The 22,796-nt window shown below is 45.8% G+C and overlaps 1 protein-coding gene across 3 annotated transcripts in view; it reads left to right on the top strand.

The window, feature by feature from the left end:
- The first annotated feature begins 14,901 nt into the window (after window positions 1-14,901).
- The window catches only part of CRIM1 (cysteine rich transmembrane BMP regulator 1), a 185,309-nt gene continuing 177,414 nt past the window's right edge, over window positions 14,902-22,796 (top strand). For 2 of the 3 annotated variants that reach the window (XM_040993063.1, XM_040993064.1), the window contains exon 1: window positions 14,969-15,308. In XM_040993063.1, coding sequence (XP_040848997.1) covers window positions 14,978-15,308 — 331 coding nt within the window. In that variant the 5' untranslated portion in view covers window positions 14,969-14,977. Of the gene's footprint in view, window positions 15,309-22,796 lie in introns of all 3 variants that reach the window. The other variant, XM_040993062.1, reaches the window with a different exon arrangement.

Consider the following 22,796-nt stretch of genomic DNA (forward strand, 5'->3'; position numbering starts at 1 on the left):
GGCCCAAATACTTGTGCCTTTGCAACTATGTGACAGATCCAGAAGCTCCTGGCTCCCAGCTCCTGACTTCAGCCCTGCCCAACCCTGTCACATTATCTAGAGAATGAAGCAGTGGATGAACGAGCTCTCTCTCTCTCTCTCTCTCTCTCTCTGGCTCTCTCAAATCAAAAAGTCATTTAAAAAAAAGTTGGTCAATACTAACCTTAGGATAAAACTGCAGTCATTAAAAAGATCTGCAGACAATATTTAGGATCTTGAGAAAGTTAAAAATCAACTGGCTTCTTGAATCACTCAGGATTCACGGGCATGTACATGTGTGCACACACAGTCCAGTCGTATTTTTGGCCTTCACTCCAACCCCTACTTATCACTTCAGGCCCATTCGTATTGTTTCCCTGCCCTTCTCAGCATGGGTGACATTTCCAATTCCATCTGCAGATTTAATTAACGCTCTGCTTATTCACTCTTCCACAGCACTGATAACAAGGGCCATAAAACTGGACCCAGTGCTGACTGCTGCACCACCTCAACACCTGCCCCCCCCCCCGTGACCAGAAACCTCCTTCTGCTTTACCTAGTTTTCAAGCCAAGTTGATTGAAACTGATTTTGCAAGTTAAATCCACTCAGACATTGCATCCAATGATTTATGAAGTCTACACAGCCATGTGGTGTCCCATTAATCACAAGAACTACAATAATCTATTTGTGTGCAGCAGTCCTCATAAATCGGAATAAAATAAATTCCACAAGCCCATCTTCAGTTTTTGCAACAGGGCACATGGTTTTATTCAGGGCACTATCTAGATAATACAATATTAGCCGACTTGCAAATTCCTGAGCTTGGTCAAGCAAGTAAAAATATGCATTCATTTATCAATGCATGCCAAAGCTAAAGAAATCACAGCCTGTTCATCCACCGAATGAGAGCATTTCTTTAGTGTTCAGCTCTCAATTTTTTTTTAATGAAAGCTTATGTAAATAAACAGAGCAAATGAGGTACAACAATAAAAGTGGTGAGATGATTTTTGTTAACAAACAGCCCAGAGTTTTCCCTTCCAATAAATGCTGAACACACCCAAGGAGCATCATCACTTAGAGTTTCCTATTTCCATAAAGTTGTGAAACATTTTGCAAATTCTTTTGTGAGATTGATTTATGTTTCATGTAACAAAAGGCTGTATTTAGAATGGCAGATTCACTTCATCTCTGACTGTATTTCTTTTCTTGGAAACAATCCAAATCTACGTCCAGTAAAGAATATGAACCATCAGCTAGGTAATAGAGCAGTAGTATTTTGTTTTTAAATAAAAACAAAACTTTGTTTTCCCAGTTACAAGGAGAGGACTTGTAAAATAAAAGCTTATTAAAAATGCATGTGACAAAAATAAAAATCATATGAAATTCTAGCAATGGTAGTCACTCTCCAAAGTAGGTGGTTCTCTCAAATTTTATATTCTCTGGAAATTTAGCCATATGCATGTGGTTTTGTGAGATAAATATGAAAGTACAGACACAAATGAAATTAAATGAGATGCTACTGTAATGATTATGCTGTTGACTACTTTTTAAAAACATTTATTTGTTTATTTGAAAGACAGAAAGAGAGTAGAGAGAGAGAGAGATCTTCCATCAGCTGGTTTAACCCTCCAATGCTCAGAAAAGCCAGAGCAAGACCAGTGTAAAGCCAGAGGCAGGAACTGCACTAGTGTCTTCCATATGGATGGCAGGAACCCAAGGCCATGAATGATTATCTGCTCCCTCCAGGATGCAGTAGCAGAAAGTGCTGTCAGAAGTCCAGAATAGCCAGGACCCAAGCCAAGCACTATGACACAGGAAACAAGCAATCCAACACAGCGGCTCAACCCACTGTGCTGCATCAAATGTCTCAGTTGCTTTTTTTTTTAATTAGCACTATGTTGTGGGTATGTTTTCAATATAAATATAGAACCAGCTATGAATAATACATTATGAACATTCTTGTTGCTACGTATTTGTGCAATTCGCTTTAATTTTTCCTTTAAAAAAGAGTTCTTAGAATAAGAATTTGCCTTAGCAAAAGTTTTCTTAGAATTCTATTCTTACAATAAACGATAACAACTATGATATCTGGATCAAGGACATGTAGAATTAATATATATTTTGACAAAGTGCTTTCTGGGAAAAAAGTACCAGTTTAAACTACCACTAGTAAGTCATGGCCATAGACATTGATTGCCAGAGTATCCTTGACAATTATAGATGCTGTCAAACTGTAAACAGATTTCTCATCAGATAGATGGAGAGTGTTTTCTTATCATTTTGCATGTGTTCCATTTGTGATTGGTTGAAAATACTTTCACATGTTTTTGGTAGTTTCTATTTCTTCCTGTTAGCATTAACTATTCTTGACTATTGTGTATTTCCTGCAGGGGGTGAGGGAGAGTAGTCAAAATCCACCAATAGTACTGATGTCAGGAATTATCTTTATACTAAAATAATGATTTTTTTTAATTGAAATCAAGATATGAACCAAAAAAACACCTTAATTTACTTTTAGGTTTTTAGTTGGATCAGATCTCAGTTCCAAAGATATTTTCTGTATGGCTAGAATTTTGGTGGGACAGGTAAAGTCTCTACTTGCGATGCCAGCATGCCACACATCCCTGCTACTCAGCTTCCAATCCGGCTCCCTCCCTGCTATATGCCCTAGGAAAAACAGCAGAGGGTTGGGGCCCGGCGCGGTGGCGCAAGTGGTTAAGTCCTCGCCTTGCAACCCCGGGATCCCATATGGGCGCCGGTTCTAATCCCGGCAGCCCCGCTTCCCTTCCAGCTCCCTGCTTGTGGCCTGGGAAAGCAGTGGAGGACAGCCCAAAGCTTTGGGAACCTGCACCCGTGCGGGAGACCCGGAAGAGGCTCCTGGCTTCGGATCGGCATAGTATCGACCCGTTGCGCTCACTTGGGGAGTGAATCATCGGACGGAAGATCTTCCTCTCTCTCTCCTCTCTGTACATCCGCCTTTCCAATGAAAAAATAATAAAAATAAATCTTTAAAAAAAAAATAAAAAAGAAAAACAGCAGAGGGTGGTCCAAGTGTTTGGGTTGCAATACATGGAGAATCCGTGTGTGTGTGTGTGTGTGTGTGTGTGTGTGTGTGTGTTCTGTATTCTGTATCAATCTCTCTTTCTCTCTCTCTCTTTTACTCATTCAAATAAATAAAACTTAAAAAAAAAACTGTCTTACAAATGATAAGATTAACATTCTGGAAAAGTGGGCATGTTTTCCAAGGTGATGATGCTAGTGCTTTAAAAGGCATCATTTTCTATGTGATTCTTGAATACTTATACAAATGAAACATTATAGAAGTCCTTTGAAGAGATCATAGAGAATAGAATTAGAAGATAGGCTGTTTGGGGGGAGATTTTTGAAATCCATGAATATCCATGCATAGCTTTCTCATAATATGCATTTTTCATGAACAAGACCTCTGGTATACACATATCTGACTGTGGTATATATGTTGTCTAAGCAGGATTTAGGTAGCTTAAGAATAGGACAAGGCCAAATTGGATGCTAAAGAGATGGAAAAGGCCCTGTATCCCAGTGGATCAGTGGGCTTGGGTGAATGAGTGGTTATGAATAGGTAAATGGTAACTGCCATCAGCAGTAAGGATGTGGAGGCACCATGCAACCCAGCAGAGATGTTGTGATATGGAACAAGATAAGCAGACCAGACTTGGTGCAGAGTAAATTGGCCCTAGATGCAAAGCCCATCCAGTTTCATGGTGAGGCATAAAGTCACCAAGATCTGGACTTGACACTGATTCTGGAACAGGTCCTATGTCCCTAGGATACTTGCATATTTTCTCTGTGCCTCAATTCCTTGACTGTGAAAATAAGCATGCTCATGTCCTACGGTGAGAGTGCTTTGAGAAAATAACACAACCAGAACATTGATATTTCCAGTTCCATGAGTTCAAGCAGTTACTATGAAGCAAAGGAGACATTAAAATGATTAAGAAATAACAGGCATAGGCACTGATTAATCAGAACAGATACTTGGCCAATGAGGCCAATTAGAAGCGATGTCCAGTAAATAGAAAAATTGTCTTAATCACTAGGAAGGGACACAGACCTACCAGTGTCTAGCTCCCTATAAGGAAGACATGCGGTTTTTCTTTTCTTTTTCTCTTTTTCTCTTTTCTTTCTTTTTTTTTTTTAACTGAATAAAGATATTGGAGTTTGGGCTTGAAAAAAGGAGCAAGTGCTCAGCAGTTCCGCATTGCCTACCACACAGTCTAGAATCGAATAAAGGGACAAAAACAATCATGCTGGGGTGGGATTCTGTTTTCTGGAGATACCTGCTTCAGGACCAGACAAAATGTCTCAGAGTAGCATGGCAATATCTACAGTACAGAAAAATAAGCAGTACCTAGCAGATATTCAGGTACTCAGGAAGTACCCAGGCAACAGAGCCCAATGCCCAACACCATCACCTAAGCAGTATAGCTCAGGAGGCACACAATCATATGTCTAAATACATATATATATATATATATATAAAAGGATATGTATATCCTTTTATAGAGTCTGAAAGAAAACAGAGAGGACCCAGTAACAAATGCACTAATTTTACCCTTCTGAACTGTCTACTCAGAATTGTAACTGGAGTCAGAGCTGATCTGGAGGCAAACAGGTAACCTATTGATACAGATGGTCACGTGGGAGGGCTCCAAGCCACACACTCTTACTTATGACTACCAGGAGTTCACACATTTAAAGTAACCAGCACCCCCCGACTTTATTTTCCTCATCGACAGATGAATATATTGGACTGCAGGCTTTGGAAGCTTCTGTAAGCATTTTAAATGCTATTTATTCCAATTTTTTTAAAAAAAAAATCTCAGAGTAAATCCCACACAGCACTGGATAGAATATTTAAAAGTAGTTCTTTTTAAGAGTACAAAGGGCTTTTCTTTTCTTCACAAATTTTTGATACCTAAGTGATATTAAATACTGTTACACTTACTTATCTAGTGAAATATAGTTTTACTGAAAAGCTTTTTCTCAGCTGGACAGCTGAACAAAGAAAAGCAAAATAAATAACTAGAAGGAAAACATAGGGTTGGTTTAACCCACTGAATTCAGAGTTCCTGAATTGACTTTGCAGTTCCAGCACTATGAGGGTATATCTGGTTTTGCATAACAGCTCATTATCTCACAGCCATGCTCTTTCATAAGTCCCCCATGGAATTTTTTTGCTTCCATTCATTGTCCCTCTGTTATTCTGTTGCCATAATTTTAATTTTTCATAAATATAAGATGTTATCATTTGTAAGTAACATCATTTTATATACCACTGAGAAATAAAAGAAACTAGTTTTTTATTAAACTAGGGTACCATTGCTTGTAGGATGCTTGGTCCTCTCAGAGTTGTGAAAATATTTCAAAGAGTGTTCTAAAGTCACTGAAGCATAATATCTCTATTCAATAGGAATCTGATGAGGTTGCTTGTCTGTGTAACAGCTCCAAATAGTCCCGTATAGAATAGGATCTAAACCCTTTGTTACAGACTTGGAACTCTCACCAACCAGCTTAACCTTACCAGCTTTGTGTCTTAACAATCACCACTGAGCATCCAGCTGCCTCAAAATTAATTTTGAGGGGCCAGCAGAGTGGCATATCATGCATATCAAGCAAATCCTCCATCTGCAGCACCAGCATCCTAAATGATAGCCATTTCATGTCCTGGCTGCTCCACTTCCAATATAGCTCCTTGATTATGACCTGGGAAGACGGGAGGATGGTTCAAGTCCTTGGGTCCCTGCACCCACATGGTAGACCTGGAAGAGACTCCTGGTTCCTGGCTTCAGATTGCCTCAGTTCTGGCCATCATGGCCATTTGGGGAGTGAGCCAGCAGATGGAAAACCTCTCTGTTTATCTCTCCTTTCTGTGTAACTCTGCCTTACAAATAAAAATAAAATAAATCTTTAAAAAATTAATTTTTGTTCTATTGCAAAAGTGCTTGTTCTCTTCCTTTCTGTAACAAGGTTTATTGAATATTTACTGCGTACCAGGACATACATTAGACATTTTCTTATATCCTTTGCCTGGAATCTAGTCCTCCTCATATGTACCCCGCCTTCTATCCTATAAGCCAGGTATTTATTTTTCCTTTAATATCTGATAAAACTATCTTCTGTTTTGTGAAAAAAAAATGTGAAACTTTCTTCAGTTTCCTCGTGTTGACTTAGCCTGGGAGACTACTATCACATTTTGTTGAAATTGTTAATTCACCAGCTATCTGTGCCAGGTAGTGGGCCCTTCAAGCACCAGGAAAGTGATATTTATTTTTGCAATCAGAGCTGCAATGAGGAAAATGGGATACAACTATTCTGCCTGGTAGACAATCACATGCTCTAAGAAGGGAGAAAAGTAGTAAAAATGACATTACCAAGAATGTTCAGACTGCTAGAAAGTAGAGTGAATTTGAAGTCAAGTTCTCAGGTTTGAGCTTCACTCAGGCCAGTAGCCCCATGTCCTTTCAAGACTTTACCTTGAAAGCTGGAAAGGGACAAACATAGACAGGTGTCATGGGTACAGTGATTAAGCCTCCCCCCTGAGATGTCAATATCCCATCTGAGCACCAGCTTGAGTCCCAACAGCTTCACTTCCAATGCAGCTTCCTCCACTGTGCCTGGGAAAGCAGCAGAAACCAAACCCACATCAGAGATGCAGAGTTCTAGGTTCCTGTTTCAGCCTGATCCAGTCCTACCTGTTGTGGCCAACAGGGAGTAAATCAGGAGATGGAAAAGCTTTGCTGCCTCTGTCCTTCTCTCTCTGTCACTCTGTCATTCAAATAAATAAACCTTTTTTTTTTTTAAGAACTATTTTATTTTTATTGGAAAGGCGGATATACAGAGGAGAGACAGAGAGGAAGATCTTCCGTCTGATGATTCACTCCCCAAGTGAGCGCAACGCCCAATGCTATGCAGATCCAAAGCCAGGAACCTCCTCCGGGTCTCCCATGTGGGTGCAGGGTCCCAAAGCCTTGAGCTGTCCTCAACTACTTTCCTGGGCCACAGCAGGGAGCTGGATGGGAAGTGGGGCCCCCGGGATTAGAACCGGCGCCCATATGGGATCCCAGGCGTGCAAGGCGAGGACCTTAACCACTGCGTCATCGCGCCGGGCCCCAATAAATCTTTAACAAAAGGAAAAAGTAACAAGCATTCAGTGAGTATTTGTGCCTCCTGGTTATTATTTATTTCATTATTTTATGATACAGTTTCATAGGCTCTGGGAATTTTCCCCCACCCCAAATCCATTCCTCCATACACACATTGATTCCCCTATATTATTACAATAGTATAGGTTTTCATAAACAGTCATAAGTTCATCTTTCTGTTATTTAAGTGTATCCTGACACTGTAAATATGGACAATGGCAGAGAGTCTAGCATCCTATTGTTAAGATATAGTTAACAGTTTCATTGGGAGTCCATCTTTGACCTGGAAGTACAGATGCATACTGTGTTGTATCTTCACATCTGCATATAATAGTCTCTATGACACAGTTAATAAACATTCCCTTAAGTGAAAAATCATAAAACAAAACCAAAAGCATGAAGAAAAATAGAAAATTTACAAAATGAAGTGAAATAGCATGCTACTGAATGACCGATATGTTGCTGAAAAAATGAAAAAGAAAATGTAAAAAACTTCTTGAAGAAGATGATGTGACTGTATGGCCTAGGAGTCACCGAAAAAATAGTAAGAAAAACATTTTTGGAAGAAATGAAAATAAAAGTATCAAAACCATGAGATGTGGCAAACACAGTTTTGAAAAACACATTTATAACATCAGGTGTTTACAAAAAAATCAAAATATCTCAAATAAATGATAAAATAATGCATCTGAAGGACTTAAAGAAAAATGAACAGGCAGCAATAAATGAAAAAAATCACAGCAAAAGAAATGGAATTGAAATTTAAAAGGTATAATTTGCAACAAGAGAGAGCCATATTTTAGGAAGATGGGCAAAACAAATGTTTAGCCTAACAAAATAAATAATTAAATAAATAAATAAATAAATAAAACCGAAGAGAGAAAACCCAAGTAAAATCAGAGATGGAAAAGAAAACAGCAAAAAAAAAAAAAAAAAAAACCATTAGTTAAGTAATCTCTTCTTGCTGAATGAATCCTTTGGTCATTATATGGTGACCCTCTTATCTTTTAATATTTTTCACATCAAAGTCTATATTATCTGATATAAAAATAGCTGCCCCAACTCATTTTTCCTTTCCATTAGCCTGAAATATCTTTTCCCATCCTTTCACTTTCAGTTTCCACATATCTTTGTTGAAGAGATGTGTCTCATATAGGCAACAAATAGATGGGTCTGGTTTTTTTGATCCAGTTCACTAATCTATGACATTTTACTGATGAATTTAAGCCATTTACATTCAGGGTTAATATATATAGGTAGCAGTTTGGTCCTGTCATTTTAACAATAGGGCTGTTCATTCTTTGATTTAGTTTTCTTCTGCTGTTTTGTTGGGACATTCTCTACATTTCACATTGGTTTTGATAGGTGTTATTCCTCTCTTGAAGTTGAATTTGAAGAAGCTGAAGTACAACAAATACAGGGAGGGCTGGTGTGAGAGCTCAGTAGGCAGATCCAATATCTGCTAACACCAGCATCTCATATGGCACTGCATCATGTCCTGGCTGCTCCATTTCCAATCGAGCTCTCTTGTTATGACCTGGAAAAGCATGGGAGGATGGCTAAGCCCCTGGGACCCTGTACGCATGAGGGAGACCTAGGAAAAGCTCCTGGCTTCTGGTTTAGGATCAGCTTAGCTTCAGCCATTGCAGTCATATAGAGAGTGACCCAGTGGATGGAAGAATCTCTTTATCCCATCTCTGTAAATCTACTTTTCCAATAAAAATAAATGACTCTTTCAAAAAAAATATATAAGAAATAAACTGATCAAGATAAGTATCAAAGACAGGACATGATGAACTTAGAAACCATGTCCGAAATTATAATATTCCTCAAGTTCAAGTAATAAATAAAATAGGGTGCTGATTTATTGTCCATAACAAACCCATGGGATTTGGTGCAATAAGAGTTAATATCAGTTTGTAAGTCTTCAAAGTGGAATACATATGGACAGTATTATAAAGGAGACTTGAAAAGGAAACAATTATTTCTGCGTGATTTAGAAAAAGGAGGAAAATTAAAATCTGAAAAGTCTCATTCTTTTTTATTCATAATAAAATCATAGCAAAAACTTTCCAGAGTGTGGATGTTCAGGAAATAAGACTCAAGGGAAAGTATAAAAGAGACATTCTCCCACTGAGTAAATGAAAAGTTTTGATATTATATATTTTAATTTCCAGTAATCTGTAATAATAACATACTAAAGTCTTCCTGGCATATTTCCATATTGAATATATCACGATTGGCAAACCAGACATTATCCATTCATTAAACTGCCAACAAAGAATGGAAGTTAGTCCTATGTGCATGTCAAAATTGCACTTGTCTGAGAACACACATTGAAAAATAGGGCCTGAACAAACGGCTGAAGCAGTGTCTGATTAAGCTAAAATGACACATAAAAGAAGGCCAACTTTGGCAACAAGCCTGAAAGGAAGATTCACTTCTCCCTCAAATTAGAGTCGGTTGAAATTGACGTAACACACTAGTGAGGTTTGTTATGTGAATGTGTGGATGCACATGGGAGGGCCATTTCATGCACTCATCCTAGGACCAACATTTAGTCACTTAGTGGCTCTAAAATCTTCTAGAGCCTCCATCGAGTCCTCTGTGGAAAGCCCTGCAGTTGGCCAACAGAACAGGAATAGACAGGTTCTCATATCAGGCCTGCTACAGATCCCGGTCACTTCCACCCCACTGCATGGTTCCAGCCAATGGGAGAGAAGCTGGTGAGTACTGTGTAGCTGAGTGTTCAAAATGAAGATAAGTTACAGAGAGATGGTAAGCACTACCACTTCCTACCAGAAAATAGGCCATGACTCCTCATCGCAGTGACAAGACCATTTCATGCTGTATAGAATATAAGTATAACATTCCAAAGAACATTATCATACCAGAACTGGGCCTCCCACACAGGTGTAGGATCCCAAGGATCTGGGCCATCCTCTGCTGCTTTCCAAGGCCACAAGCAGGGAGCTGGACGGGAAGTGCAGCAGCGGGGACATGAACCAGCACCCACACGGGGTCCCAGCACTTGCAAGGTGAAGGTATAGTCACTGGGCCAGTGTGCAGGCCCTGAGCAAGCGCTTCCAAAGAGCATTTTAGAAGTTGTCTTGCATAGTTTGGATTCTTGATCCATACTGCCTGGATATGAATTCCAAATTTTTCTTTTAAGTGGGTGTGATATTAGGAACAGTACATAACTTTTATGTGTCTTTGGTTTCCCATGTGTAAAATGATGCTAACTATAGTACCTACCTCATCAGGTTTTTATCAAGGATTAAATGTGAGAATAAGAAAATACACACCTAAGAAACATCTTTAAATGTTTTTACTTAGTAGTTAGGAAAGCAATAGATCTATTTCTATTTTGAGAAAAATCTCAATCATTAATTTGTATATGCAAATTAGCAACAAGTACAAGATATTGTCAAATGTGATAGCAATTTTAAATTGTATCCATAAAAAGCGAAACTGGAGCTTGAAATTACCCAACTTGTTGCATGAAGTAGTCACACACACAAGTACAGGGTCTCCGGGTAGAATTAGGGTTGAGTTCCAAACCCAGTCCCCATATACAAACCTCTCTCTGTGCCATGGTTTGAATATGACTTTGCCCCCACATTCACAATTTAAACTCCAAACTCAAATTAGCGACGTAGTAGAACCTGAATTCAATGACTGTTGTCAAAGGCAGGGCCTTCAAAACGTGACTGATACTGCCTTAGGTCTTGTGGACACAGCGCCCGGAGTGAGTCTCGGCAGATTTACCAGGAGGGAGCCAGAGACCACAGGCTTTTATGTGTACCCAGACTCATGTGTGTTCTGTTCTACCCTGGGGCCATGCCAGAAAGAAGACTACCACAAGAGGATGAGCCAATACCCTACCCAGCCCCACACTTGGCCTTGAACTTTCACTCTTTAAAATCAGGCTACCTTGGGTATTTTGTTATTGGAAGAAAAAAGCTGACATTGCATGAACCTGGCCAGTCGCCTCAGATTGCTCACCTGAAAAACGAACACAGCATAAAGGTGTTGCCGGTGATATAGGACACTAGTCTTGCAGGGCTAAAATAAACTTTGCATGTTGACTGGCTATTAAAAAGCTCTTTTGCATGCCATCTTTACTATCATCAGCATCGTTGTTATTAACCAGTACCTCTAATATTGGTAGTACCTGATTGCCAAATCAGAAAACCTAAAAAGGAAAGGAGGCAGATTTCTGCTTAGGTAGATTATCTGTTTAGGTAGATGCTGCTAGCAATGGATGCTGAGGTGTTAGACAGCAGGAAGTACAGCTTGAGCAAAAGTCTGAGGAGACACTCAATTAAAAGAAACTAAAAATGACAATAGAAAAGGAGAACTATCATTCTCCCCACAAAATGCCTGTGTGCACTTGTCTTCATTTTACAGAATAAGCTGATTCAGAAAGGATAAATACCATACTCGAACTTGAAAAGGGAGAGAGTCAAGATCCTAAGACAAACTTGAAAGTGAATCTGTGAATCTTACCCTTTTGTGCACAAGCCTAACCACTCTTCTGGTAGCTTTGCAGCTATTAGCTACTGCACAAAGGTGGGGAAGATAAGAGAAGAACCCGTTGGAAAACGAGGCACCAGATAGTGACAACACAGCCCAAGTGTCAGATGTACAACCCGGGATCACATGTCTTAGCCACAAACTACTGAAATGGCCCAAGCCTAGATTGACAATCCCATGCAAGAATGATCTTAGAGGGAGGGATCAGAGACAGGAAGAAAAAAAAAAAAAAAAGGAGCCAAATCTCTCATTCTGGTTTCTTCTTGGTTCTTTCTCACCCCTCACGGGGCACTTGGGAGTCAGCATTTCTCCCCTTGGTGTCTCCTCCCATCCTACCCCACTGTGGCCAATAGAGGGCGGACTGTCTCTTCTTCCCAGATCCTTCAGCGAGATAACTCCCAGTTCTGGGCTTTGAGACTTGCGCCTTTTTCCCAGCTGGGAAGAGTCCCCCTTGCAAAGCCATCTTTTCACTGTTTATTTAACAGGTACTTAGTAGCACCTGGGGGAGAGAGGCCACGGCCTGTAATTGCTCCCTCCTCCTATGTCCTTCTAAATGGGTTTAAAGAACTATTGCGATGTCACATGATGAAGTCTGCAAGCAGAGGTTCATGCGTTTCAGGGTCCATACACTCCTCCCCCACCCACTGTCCCGGGGACACCTGACGGCTTCCATGTCGGACTCACTCATCTCTGTGCCCTTTTCCGTTCCCCGGGATGAGAGAATACCTTTGGTGTTTGTGTCTCCCCTTCAGTGATGGCCATGGCTCTGGCTTCCTTTGGGTCTCTCCTAGACTTCAAAGAAATAGCTGTCCTATAACTGAACTCCTGGTTCACATGTTGACTTCAAATAAGCTGCATGTAAAAAAAAAAAAAAAAAAACAACGATGACAGTTCATCAGCACAACCAATGGGAACTGTGCCCGCACCTTGTGGGGTTACCAGAAGCAACCACGTTCAACAGTGCTGTGTTTATTGTCTGCGATGTCCTATTAGAAAACCTAGCAGGGTTCAAATGACTTTACCACTAAAATACTCATTATGGAACTGTACTGTAGGAGGTCTTTACCCAACCCCCTACACAACCCTGCACACTTTGCATCAGCTCTATCAGCTCCTCCAGGAATTAGGGTTTCCTGACCCTCTCCACAGCTGAACATCTTTCCCCTGCCCCGCTAACCATCAGTGGTCATTGCATGTATTTTTCTACTAGTAACTTCAGTCTGGCCTCAGCACTGAATACAGGCAGAAATTTGTCCAAGAAACAGAAAATTCCAAAGGTATCTTTGCTTGCTTCCTCCCTACACAGCCATGCTTTTAACTTTTGATTCTGCAGTCACGTTTTGCAGGATCCATTTGGCTTCCACCTGCCCAAACCCTCTTGGATCACAACGCATCACACACCTGCTGCAGGTTTGGGCACTCCCTCCCCCCAGCGATCAAAGTCACGTTTTACCAATTCACTAATTTGATTGACCCTGGGCTTCCATCCTGCGAATGGGGGGCCACTGGGGAGCCGATCACTGCCTCACACCCTTTCAGTGGACAAAGCTATCATCCTGAAAACCTTCCCTGGTGGCCACGGCAGAGAAAGCATCTCCGTCCACAAGGCACGTCATTCCGTGGCTCCTTCACGTGGTTTGCCACAAAGGCGGTTTAACACATATCTTTATTCATAGATTCACAACACCCGGAGAGGAGAAAACGCACCACTTTGGTCCACAAGCTTGAGACAGCAAGCGTCAATGTCAGATGACACGAATGACGCGGTAAGTTCTGCGGGTGTAGTCACGTCAAGACTTGTAGTAATCGAGGATTCAGCCTCACTCCGGGGAGAAAGCCCGGGCGCTGCCACTCTCCACTCACCCCCTCCCACAATACAGCAGCTGGGCGCAGAGAGCAGGGCGAGAAAGCACGCGGGACGGGGACCCTCCAAACCGCACCCAAGCCCGCAGCCCGCCCGACTCCTGCTCGTCGCGGAGCAATCACCCAGCCCCGGTCTTAAGCACTCAAAACACCCACAGCTCGGCCGGAGACTCCATTACATAATAGCTTTTAACAAAGTCTCTTCCCAACTCGAGTGGAAGATGGATCCTCAGCCTGTTCGCGGAGCTTCCGAGCCCCGAGGTCCGGCCGGCGGGTGCCCAGCCCAGGCTGCAGCCACGGCTGGGGCTCCCAGCTCGGGTAGGGCGCAGCGCCGCTCTCCCAACTCGAAATCTGGCCCCGGGAGGTGCGCTCGCCCTGCTCTCCTCCCGGCTCTCCCGTGGCTCCCGGGGGCCACGGGGCCTTGGGGCGCTCGGGACGCCGGGCCCCGTGGGCGCTTCCCCGGCTGCGCCTCCGGAGCCGAGCCTGGCACGCCCGCAGCACGGCGGCTCGGCCGGCGGGGCCGGGAGGAAGAGGGAGGCGGGGGAGAAGCAGGAGCAGGAGCAGGAGCAGGAGGAGGAGGAGGCGTGTGAGGGAGGAAGGGCCGGGCCGCCGGGGAGGGGGAGGGGACGGCAGGGAAGGGGGCCGGCCGGCCGGGGAGGGGTGTGGGGGGGCAGCCAATGAGCGGCGCGGGGGGGAGGGGGCGCGGGCCGGGGGGGAGGGGGATGAGGCAGGAGGGGGAGGGCGCAGCCCGAGCGGCGGAGGCTTGAGCCATAAACAAGCGCCCGGAGGAGCCGCGCAGGAGTGAGGCGAGCGGGGCTGGAGGAGCGGACGCCGCGGACCGTGTGCTGCGCCACCGCGCCCACTCAGACGCTCGGGAGGCGCTGACCGGCCCGGAGGCTGCTCCGCCGCGGGGCCGGCCGACTGCGAGGAGGAGGAGGAGGAGAAGAAGAAGGAGGAGGAGGAGGAGGCGCCGCCAGCCCGGGCTGAAGCCGAGCGCAGCCGCCGCCGCCGCCGCCAGAAGTTTGGGTTGAACCGGAGCTGCCGGGAGGAAACTTTTTTTTCTTTATTCCCCCCTCCCTCCCGGGAGGAGGAGGAGGAGGAGGAAGAAGAGAAGAAGAAGGAGGAGGAGGAGAGGAAGCCACCGCTGGCGCCAACGCTAGGTGGGCTCGGGGGTCGGCGCGGCCCGCAGTAGGGGCGCGGGCCTCGCCCCGCCAGGGGAGGCGCGCCCCGGGGGCCCCGAGGGGGGCGGCGAGGAGCGCGGGCTGCGGGTGCTGCGGCGCGTGGACCCCGCGGAGGGGAGGGCGCCCGCTCCGCTCTCGGCCCGGCTGCGAGGAGGAGGAGGAGGAGGAGGAGGCGGCGGCGGCGGCGCAGGAGGATGTACTTGGTGGCGGGGCGCAGGGGGCTGGCCGGCTGCGGGCACCTCCTGGTCTCGCTGCTGGGGCTGCTGCTGCTGCTGGCGCGCTCCGGCACCCGGGCTCTGGTCTGCCTGCCCTGCGACGAGTCCAAGTGCGAGGAGCCCAGGAGCTGCCCCGGGAGCATCGTGCAGGGCGTCTGCGGCTGCTGCTACATGTGCGCCCGCCAGAGGAACGAGAGCTGCGGCGGTGCCTACGGGCTCCACGGAGCCTGCGACCGGGGGCTGCGCTGTGTCATCCGCCCCCCGCTCCATGGCGACTCCATCACCGAGTACGAAGTGGGCGTCTGTGAAGGTAAGGCTGGCTGCCCGTGGGCGACACCTCCACCCTCTACCCCGCCCCCCCTGCGCTGGCCGCCCGCGCCGAACAAAGTTTTGGTCGAGACTTTGCCGAGGAATCTGGGGCTCCGAGGGAGGAGAGGCGGCCGCCCCCCACCCCACCCCACCTCCCGAGCCGGAGCCCCCCGCCGTGTTCGGCTCCGGCTCTCCGGGGGTGCTCAGCCAGCCGCGCGCCAGGTTGGGTTTCGGGGGTGGCAGGGCGGACGAGGGTGGCCCGGGCCCCGCGCCCACCCACTCTCGCGCACACGTGTGGCCACTGGAGGTGGGGGGCGCGGCAGGCGGGGCACTGCGGAGGCGGCGCGCGCGGGAGCGAGCGAGCCCCCGGGCCGTCCGTCTCCGCCCCCTGCCCGCACTGGCGCAGTGTGGCCCGGGCGCTGCGCACCGGCCGCGAGACAAGTCCCCTTTCCGCGTCTCCCTCCACCTCTCACTCCCCTGGCAACTCTTATTGTTTTTTTTTTCCCCCTTGTGTTCTTGGTTCACCCCCTTCCTCCTCCGCAAATAAATCAGCTTCAGCTCCGGAAGATGTCAGCCTGGGGGAAGTAGCCTACGGTGGTGGCTACTCATTTATTTGCCTATTGGAAACGGCCAAAAGCTTAAGAGAGGGAGGTGGGTGCTGCACCTGGCCGTGCGAAGTTGTTACTCGCTGTCAGTGGCTGCCGTTGGGAGATCCGACGGCCGCGTGTTTCTAGCTGCGTTGCCGGGTCCTTTCTTTTTGTTTGACAGCGGAGTGCCTTGTGTACGGTGACGGCCGGAGGCACATAGAGCTTAGATGAGTGAAGCCGCCAGGGTCGGGGCGTGCCGCCGGCCTCGGGGTGCCTGCGCCGACGGGGGTCTAGAGTAAAGCTTGGGTAGAACTCGGGGAGAGCCAGGGAAGAGTGGGTGCCCTGCTCGATGCTTTTCCGGGCCCTCCTGGCGAGTGAGCAGAACGCAGCAGTCGAATTTCTGGGGGACTCTGGCACAGGGCCAGGCGCCCTCTGTCTGGGTCCCTTCCGAACCACTTTCAGCTGACCAGCGCCTCGATGACCAGGGAGGGGCTTGTTCTGAGGCGTCCTCGTGAGTGTGTGTGTTTATAGAAAAAAGTGACACGGTGAAAGTTTTTTGTTTTTAAATGCATCTACTAAAAGGCTTCAGTGCTGCTCCTCTCTGTAAATACGGGTACTTATTTATACCTGTGGCCAGTTCTGGCAAATCGGGAGTCCTTTCTGATTTGGAAGCTAGTGGGCAGTGGTGAGTGAGGAACCTCTTCTCCCAGGGGAGGGGCCGGCCGGCTGTGCTGCGCCTCTAGGACGTTGGTTTACGATGAGAGTTCCTTTGCCTGGGATAGGAAAGCCTCCCACCCGGCAAGCCGTTGCTTTCTGTAACGTGTTTTCAGCTCTGACTCAGGAAAAACGGCCATCAGAGCGAGTTCCTATTCGGTTTTGGGTGTTTGGGTATTTTGAACGAGCTAGACTGAAAGGTGTGTGTTGGAACCCAGCCTCTTGGACCCTGTGGCTTGATCTGGCGTACACAACATGCATACACAACAACGAGCTGGGTGAGCCGCATCACAGGCTGCTGTGCTCGGAGAGAGACCTGCTTCGCCCCTTGCTTGGTGGCTTCCTAGTGTATTTCTGGAGAAGGAAATGCTCTGGGAACATTTACCGTCATCCAGCGTGTTGGCAGCCGCCTCCCAGGTCACGTTATGGAGCTCTGTTGGCAGTTTGCTGGGGAGCCTTCCATTCCTCGGAAATGATGTGGTCCCTCCTTGCTTCCTTTCTGCCGGTAACACCCTGTGCAACTGGTATGCTGCCTGCGCAACATGCCTGCTTCTCGGTGTCCCCCCAAAACTGGACTGTGTTCAGCTGCCACAGTTCTGAGCTCTGGGCACTTTGTAAAAAGAATTCTGAAGCTCGCACAAAAGGGGCATTCCAAGTCCACGGAGGCAGACAAGTGGTACCTTGGCATGGTACAGCGGTTTAGTTGAGACAGGGTCTATAGGGAAGTGAAGAAGATATCTGGAATTCTAGAGTTTGTGGGAAAACAAAATGAGTGAGTAGCCCTATCCCTTCTTCTGTAAGAATTGGAGGAATCAACATATTGGTTATTATCTAGAAGGTCCTCTTTTCTGGTTTTTCCTTGCAAGAAATTTTTCGGTGACTGGTGTGGTTTCTTTCCGTTTTCATTTTCATTTAAAAATTCTTGCATTGAAACATGATTTTTGCAACATGAACAGGAATTGTTCATATTTTATTCATGTTAAAGTTCCTTTTGCTGCAATTTTTGCACTGAAATGACCCCTACTGGTTGTATGTGTTAATGAAAACTTTGAGAAACTTCTTTGGGCTACACTGAGAAAACGGAGTGCGTGGGGGAGGAGTGACCTCGTGACTACTCTACCTGCTGTCAATGACGTGACTTAAATACAGATTACATTGCTGTTTGCCAACTTGCGGTGTTTTTTTGTGTGGGGAAAATCACGTGTTTAATGGTGTCTCCTAAAATGAGTCGGATCAATCCTGGCGAGACGTTTACCCCTTTCATCTTGAGATCCTTGCCTTGAGTTTAGCGCTTCCTGGCTAGCAGCGGGTCTTCACTGACCCTGCATTGAATAAGTGGATGAGCAGTCTTGTACAAAGAAACAAGAAACTGTTCTGCAAAGTTTAAATAATATGGCGAGTTGTGTCTTAGAATTGTGTGAAATGCACATTTGGATTTCTTTTTCCTTTTATTGGAAAGGCAGGTTTTTCAGAAGAGACAGATCTCCCATCTGCTGGTTCACTCCCCAGGTGGCTACAATGGCTAGAGCTGAGCCGATCTGAAGCTAAGAGCCAAGAGCTTCTTACAGATCTCCCACGTAGGTGTAGGGTCCCAAGGCCTTGGGTTGTCCTACTGCTTTCTCAGGCCACCAGCAGGGAGCTGGATGGGAAGTGGAGCAGCTGGGACATGAACGGACATCCATTTGCGATTTTGGCCCTTCAAAGGCGAGAGTTAGCCACTAGGCTACCCTGCCTGGGCCCTATGCTTAGATATCTTTCCAGCATAATTTAAAATGTTAAATGAGTAGTTGAAAAAGAAAGTGTTTACTAAGTCACTTGAAATGTGCATGATTTCTCTGCTAAGTCTAAAAAGTGCTTTCTGATTCCTGGGAGAGTAGAAATCCCCTTCCTGTTTCCACTCATTGGGTCTTCCTGTGCCCTGCGTCCTACCTGGCCTGTTTTCTTGGGCCAGCCAGCCTGCCTCCAGGGAAATTACCTGGAAGCCTGAGAAACAAGTTTGGCTTTTGAACCCTGGAGGTCGATGTCTGAGTAGGAAAGCCTTTGCAGAGATAAGACAACATTTAGAAAAACTAATAATTTTCTAGAAAGGCTATTTTGATGGGTCATACAAATTACCTTTCGAGCTAAGTGGGTTTCTCCTGTGTCAAGCAATATGGCACATGTATTTCAGGCGTGAGTGGCTGGCACAGGTGCAGGCCATGACTAGCCTTCTCTCTGTAGGAGAAAGGCAGATGGTGACTTGTTTTGAGGATAAAATGAGAAAGCGAGTGGATGCAGCTGAGTTGCCTTGCTCTGAGGACCACATTGTGTTGGGTCCTGGTGGTGATGGTTGCAGATAAGCATGAATTGAGCATCTTTTCCCATAATTACATACTCAGTGGCTTTGCCTTTGTGGAAACCTATTTTCCAAAACCCTTGCCATGCAAAAATTGCCTTTTTGAGTACACAATCCTCCTTTTCCCCTAAGTGCTTTAACTCTTTCCTTCCAGCTGTTTGTCATGGGCAGTGATTAGAACAAACTAGGTATGCTGGAGTTTTTACAACAAATTCCCAATTTTTGTCTTCTGAAACAGTTATGGTTTCTTTCCTTAATGCTGGAAGACTGTCACTGGAGTCAGTGGGCATTTCTGAGGCCAAGCAGGGGACCCTGATGAGGCATTCCAGGGAGCAGGGCATTGGAGAGCAGGTAATACATCAAAACACTGGGTACTGTACAGGTCGCTCAGTGAGCTGCCCTCCTTGCTGTGGGATGGGACCTGGAGTTAAAGTCCTTAATTTTTACTAATTAAGTGAAAGGAAGGGCAAAATCAACACTCATATAGTAGGGAGTTTTTAAAGTGAGTACTGCCTGGTCTCAGACTTTGCTTTTGAGTAATGGGCTTTATTTTTCACCCCAAAAGTCTTTAGGTAAAATGACCTCATTGATGTTAGGAAGAAGGAAGCAGAGGACCTATAAAGTTATGTTAACGGGAAGGGAAAGAGCTCCCAGTGCCAGTACACCAGGAAGTAATTAGTTCCTCCCAGAAGTAAATATTGACAAAACATGGGGGAACCAGCCATTCACTGCACATGTACCATTGACAGGCTTCAGTGACCTTCACTTTGAGGGTCAGCAGGACTGAATCTTCACTGTTGCTGAGTCCTGTCAAACACGATCTTTGCCAAAGGATAAGTAATTCACATAGCATAGAAAGGAAACAGATTCTGCAGGTATTTGCTGCCGTTAACACATCTAATAGTCCGGGAAAATCTACAAGCCATGTGTTGGCAGTGCAGTTTGGAGCAGTTGGGTTAATTTATGAAGAAAACTGAACAGTCCTTCAACTCTGGGTACTACATCCATTTGTAGGGGATAGGATTAACTTGGTGTGTTTCACTGTTTTGTGTCTTAGTGTAAGAGTGACAACCTGGATGAGCAAGTGAACAGCTTGGAAACATTCTAAAGTTGGACGATTTAGATAAAACAGATGACGTTATGAACATCATGGGTGAGAGGACTAAAGAATGATGAATGGAAAACGGGAAAAGAATATTGAATTCATCCGTAGGCAGCTATATCGTCCTTTGAGGAATAATCCAAAACACATACCAGACATGAACTGTGAAATTTCTGAAAAATGTGGGAGTGTTCAACATCTCTTGGGCAGTAGTGCCTGCGGGAGCAGTGGCTGTGTTGCTCTAGTCTGTAACTGCAGTGGGGTAGGAGGTGGTGAAAAGAGGGTGAGGTAAGGCCACCGTCCCGAAGCACCGTGGTCTGCAAGAAACATTTGGTACTGAGGCTTTGGAAATGCACCAGTGGAACGGGAGAGTAACCGAGCATGCATGATAGCGTGTTAGAACCCATGCTTCTCAGAAGTGTGCTTCTCCAGAGCTGCTGCTTCAAAGATCTGACTGAACTGGCATGGACATCCGTCACTCATTGCTTGCTCTTGGGATCTGCACAAGGTCTCCTGGGGCAAAGGAGCAGCTGGGAAGCCTGGGGGACCTCTCAGACTAGATCTTACTCTTTACACTCTTTTACTCAAGATAAGCCAGGAAACAGACCATAAAATGTCTGTAGTAAGATCCATGAGCAAATGATTTCTTGGGTCTGTATGTGATTCATGGGCAAGGGAAATAGGTGGATAACGTTTGTGCCAGGAATCTCAAATCTGAAGTGATCTCTTTGGGTGTGGTGGCAGAGCCCAGAAGGGGAATTTTACTCCATACATAGTTTAAAGCTTTAGGTTGGAGCTGTCCTTTGCATGGGATAGGGGGATTGTACTTGTGCAACAGTGCAGAGTGGAGCATTTCCGGCACCTGTAAAGGAGGCTGTTGTGCTCTCAGCACGGTACCAGCTGGACTTCAAAATGGCAGGCTTCCTTCTGAGTTATTTTCTCTTTGTTCTGACTTGTTGCCCTAGGCAGAAGAGCGTGGGCAGTGAACTGGGAGGTGTCCCTTTATCAGCAGCTCTTGACTGCACCCACTCTGCTGCTTGCCCTGGCCAGTTATCAGCAATCTCTGGGCACAGACGGGACCTGCCCAGTCCCACAGACAGAGGAGTGCTAGAGTCCACCTGCCTTTGAGAATGTCCTCAGGGTGAATGGGAGACTGAATGTTCATTTGGAGCCCACGGCGGGTGGGGGCGAGGTTCCAATAAGATCCTGTTTTCCTTTGTCAGCTGTAGAGTCAACAGATGTCAGTCTCTAACGTTCTTCTGCAACCCTAATTCATTCACTCACTAGAAATACCTGAAAGTAATGGTCAGAAGCCATGGGGGAAATCCAGATGAAGCTCCTGGATTCAGCCTGATCCAGCCCTGGCCATTACAGCCATCTGGGAAGTGAACTAGTACATCAAAGATCCCTGTATGTCTTGCCCTCTCTCTCGCTGTAAATCTGACTTTCAAATAAATAGGTCTTTTCTAAAATTGTAAATAATATATATTTGTTGCATTAAATCATAGGAATTCTGAATTTATGGGCTGATGTCTCATTTGAGCAGGAAAAAGAACCTAAACTCCCTACAATCAAACATGTATGTTTTTCTTTCACGTTCCAGAAGATGATTTTGCTACTAGATCCTGGCATGTTCATCCTGATGCACTTTCCCTGGCTTGAGCTGAGGGAACAGTGTGAATGGCCATCGCTGTGTCCTCTCAGGGCCTCTGTCCCACCTGGTGCTGTTCCAGTTGATATCAGCTGTGCTAAACCAGAGGTCAGATCCCTTTCTAACCCTGCCATCCTTCTGCCCAGAAGTGTATGTTGAACATCACCCACGGATCTGGTCTCTGTTCCTTTTAGCACTTCGGTGAGCCAGTTTCTCTGTTAGCAATTGGTGATCTTGTGGGGTTGCTGTGAAGATCAAATGAGATGAAACTACATTTGAAGCATAAATGTGCACGCAGATCACTTTGAGAGCTCACTAAAAATGCCACTTCTGGGGAAGGTGCATTGGCTCAACTCCAAGTGCAGGCATCGCACATGTGTGCCGGCTATGTCCTGGCTGCTCTGCTTCTGATCCAACTCCCTGCTTGTGGTGTGGAAAAGCAGCGAAAGATGGCCCAAAGTCTTGGAACCCTGTACGCATATGGGAGACTTGGAGCAAGAAGTTCCTGGCTTCAGGTCAGCTTAGCTCTGGCCATTATGGCCATTTGGGGGTAGAAGACCTCTCTCCTTGTTTCTGTAAAATTGACCTTTCTAATAAAAAGTGATTTTTTTAATTTATCTCAAATCACTGAATGGTTCAAGGCATTTTCTTTTAAAATTGCAAAGTCAGATATACAGAGAGGAAGAGAGACAGGAAGATCTTCCATCCGATAATTCACTTCTCAAGTGACCACAACGGCCAGTGTTACACTAATCCAAAGCCAGGAGCCAGGAACTTCCTCCAGGTCTCCTACAAAGGTGCAGGGTCCCAAGGCTTTGGGCTGTTCTTGACAGCTTTCCCAGGCCACAAGCAGAGAGCTGAATGGGAAGTGGAGCTGCTGGGATTAGAACTGGTGCCCATATGGGATCCCAGCGCATTCAAGGCGAAGACTTTAGCCGCTAGGCCACGCCACTGGACCCCAGAGTGTTAAACTTGTAACTGTGCCTGAACTATACTACTGTGTTAATGACATAAAATCATGGGAGAGGAAGTTGGGGAAGGGAACATGATTAGGGGGAGTGAAAATCCCAAAGCTACAAAACTGTATCTTGGAAAATAAT

The sequence above is a fragment of the Ochotona curzoniae genome, unplaced genomic scaffold, assembly GCF_017591425.1.
Source record: "Ochotona curzoniae isolate NIBS_2020 unplaced genomic scaffold, NIBS_Ocur_1.0 contig_883, whole genome shotgun sequence".
Lineage (NCBI taxonomy): Eukaryota > Metazoa > Chordata > Mammalia > Lagomorpha > Ochotonidae > Ochotona > Ochotona curzoniae.